Genomic DNA, 3,151 nt, shown 5'->3' on the forward strand with positions numbered 1-3,151 from the left:
TACTTAAACTAATTAAATGAGGTTTAGAAATGTTTTCTTGACACCTGAGGCTGGAATTATAGGCAAGTTAATTTAGAAACCAAACTTTGTTTTTTTTATTACAAAATTGTTTAGTTGTAATTTGTGCAGAATGTGTTTTGGCTATATGAATAAAGATCCACATTATGAATTGTTAATTAAAGTATATTTTCGTACATTTAAGTACAGTGTTACTGAACTCTGTAATTTACCAAAGACAGGATTAGCACTTTCAGTTTACGTGCACTGAAATGAAACTATGTCAATCTGCATCAGCTTCTTAGAAGAAAAAATGCAGCTTGAATTGTAAACTCTGAAAAAAAAACCCCAGCTGTTCTATTTAATCTGACACTGTGCGCACCCCTACAGCAGCCAGTTATTATCTCTAAGATGCTGCCAAATTATAGAAACATATATGAAACATAAACCACTTGATTTGATAGTGTGTCTGTTAGAGGTTTAATAGACTAGTCAACTAGACTATTCTAGGACGTGTCGCAAGTTTTTTATATTTGGCATCGACTCGCTGTCACCACCGCCCGCCCGCTGTTCCCAGCCCTATTCCACCCAATCCACGTGGTGGATTAAATAAAATAAAACTAAGAACAGCGGGGCGGAAGAGCTGTCATTTCTAACACGGCAACGCCCGGCTTGAGCCAAAATAATGTGCTGGACGGGCGGGCAGGTTGGTGTCGGGCTTTTGATTGTATCTGCGGACGTGCGTGGCTGACGATCCAATTTGGATCACCACTGGTTAAAAGACGTACAAAAAAGTCCAAATGAATCACTTCCACTGACCCACCTGACGCTCACCAGCAGCTGCATCAGCTGAGCCCGGCTGTTCAAAAGAGGGACAGAAAAGAGCTTTTCACTCAGCTACAGAAAAGTCCAGATGGATGACTGCCAGTGACCCACCTGCGGCTTAACTGGACCCAGCCTCTGTGTCGGGGGACACGCGCGGCCGACAACCATAAGGTGCTCCATCATCATCCACCCTGCTGCCCTCAGTTCCATTCCACCCATCCACGGTGGTGCATTAAATAAGATACAACTAACAGCGGGGCGGGTGGTGGTGGACTCCAGGACCACCCGCTCCGATGTTCTTAGCCTTGTTTTTTACGTGCCGCACGTTTCTTTCACTTTTGCAGCTTGATAGTAGTTTTGGTTTTCCTGTGACTTATTTGCAGTATGGCAAATGGTAGGAGCATAAATATACACCCACTGTTTGTTGTTCTTTTTTTTGTATAAATAATAAATGACTTTTTTTTTTGGGCCAATATGACATAGCATCTTGAGTTCCTATGATATCATCAACTAGTCAACGTCGACTCAACTTTTATCATCTTAGAGTCAACTTTAAACAATATGTAGTTTAACCCCTAGTGTCTGTGCTAATATAAAAACATTAGCGTGTGTGGAATATTTTACAGGAAGAAGACCAGAGAGTTATTTAACAGACCAGACAAGTGGAGGCCACAAGATAAAAAATCCACCTTCTCCGTCAAATCAGTCATCAAGTTCAGTTTAGAGGTAAGCCTGATGACCAGGGTAAATTAAATTTGTGTTACATTGACATTATACACATTTTTTTATTTCAGGTCTAAGCATGCTCAGGTGTTTTAGGGGTCCGTAACACCCTGAACATTGGGGTGATTCCTGTATGGAAGCCATTAAAATCTATAATGTTTTTCTGAATTTGGGCTTCCACACGGATCAATGTGTTTACTAGTTAAATTAACTTTAATGACTAAATAAAGTTGTTGCTTTTTTAATTAGCAACCTAACTATGTTTGTTTCTTGCCACTTGAATTTTTTTCTGTTACTTCATCTTCAACAGCTTGACAGGTTTGGTGGCGTGCCTCAAGGCTCTGTCATCGGCTTCCTTTTGTTTTCTTTTCATACGCTGTTTCCAAGCCAACTTGTTTAAAAGTATATATACCATCATTTTATATGCAAGTGACTCTGCTGTTAAAACAACCTTATAAACCTCACAGAAGAGCATCCTTCACACTACAGTTGCGGAACATGGATGCAAAGAAAAATCCTCTCAGTCGTAATTATTGTTCACACATGAATCAATCAAGCTGCCCAAGTTCCTCAATACTGTGTTTTTAAAGTTGGTCATGCACTTGGCATATGGAGGGAGTTTCCATAAAGTCTTGTGACGTTTGAAAAGTTCTTAACTTCTCATGAACTGCAGAGGTGTAGAGCCCTTCGGCTTAAGTTTTGAACATGTTCATAAAATCTGTGAGGCAGTCTTTCTTACAAAATAGTCTCAAAGTTGTTGTCTCTAAGCCATCTGAATTTTTGCCACAGGCATCTCCAACACATCTCCAAAGTACTAGAACTGTATTTTTCCACCTGCACAGGAGCTCTTTGACAGAAACTCTGAGGCAAATGTTCAGGTCTAAAAATCTATGTTGAAAAATACTGGTACTGGTCCAAAGCTGCATTAAAACGTGTACTTCAACAGATTAAATCCTAGTTGTTGGGGCAGCTGCAGAAGTGAGCCAAGGTGGGCAGAGGTGAGCAACAAAATAATGAGCACAGGTAATAATACAGGTGTGTACACAAACAGGCCATGATATTTAAAGGCCGGCTATTCAAACTGTGGTCAAATGGCTTGTTGGTCCCAAACACTTTGAGGTCGAGAGAATACACTTAGGTACAACAAAGCAGAAAATCTTTTCCAATTAAGTATTGTGCCTAAATATTTTATTGTCATCCTTTGAATAAATGTTGTATTATGGATATTTACTTGATGCAAAAGTAATGTGGTATAAAATCTTACTATTTTAATTTTATGATAATTACTTTAAAGTCTCAAGTTGATCAGAAATAAAGGCAATGATGTAGGGAGGGACAAAAAGGCAAAAACCCAGCAACTAAAAAACAGTTTGGCTGCAGCTACTTTTAAATCTGTTGTTGATAACTTTTTGAACAACCCTAGTTTATAAAAATGGAGTTGAATTCTGAGCAGAGTGATGAGCGAATGGCTAGTCCAGGCGGGGCTAAGATGAAAGTGGACTGATGCCGTTTTTTTTTTTTATTTCATACTTGTTCATGCAAACGCTTTTCTGTAAACCTTTACGTCGCTCTCACTTTTGTATTGCATAGTCTGAAGTGCCCCCAT

The 3,151-nt window shown here is 39.4% G+C and overlaps 1 protein-coding gene across 1 annotated transcript in view; it reads left to right on the forward strand.

The window, feature by feature from the left end:
• engl (endoglin, like) overlaps positions 1 to 2,363 on the forward strand; it is a 29,974-nt gene extending 27,611 nt beyond the window's left edge. Inside the window, exon 15 of the mRNA XM_037689346.1 lies at positions 2,335 to 2,363. Coding sequence (XP_037545274.1) covers positions 2,335 to 2,363 — 29 coding nt within the window. The remainder of the gene's footprint in view (positions 1 to 2,334) is intronic.
• Positions 2,364 to 3,151: the final 788 nt, after the last annotated feature.

The sequence above is a fragment of the Nematolebias whitei genome, chromosome 15, assembly GCF_014905685.2.
Source record: "Nematolebias whitei isolate Nwh7 chromosome 15, NemWhi1, whole genome shotgun sequence".
NCBI lineage: Eukaryota > Metazoa > Chordata > Actinopteri > Cyprinodontiformes > Rivulidae > Nematolebias > Nematolebias whitei.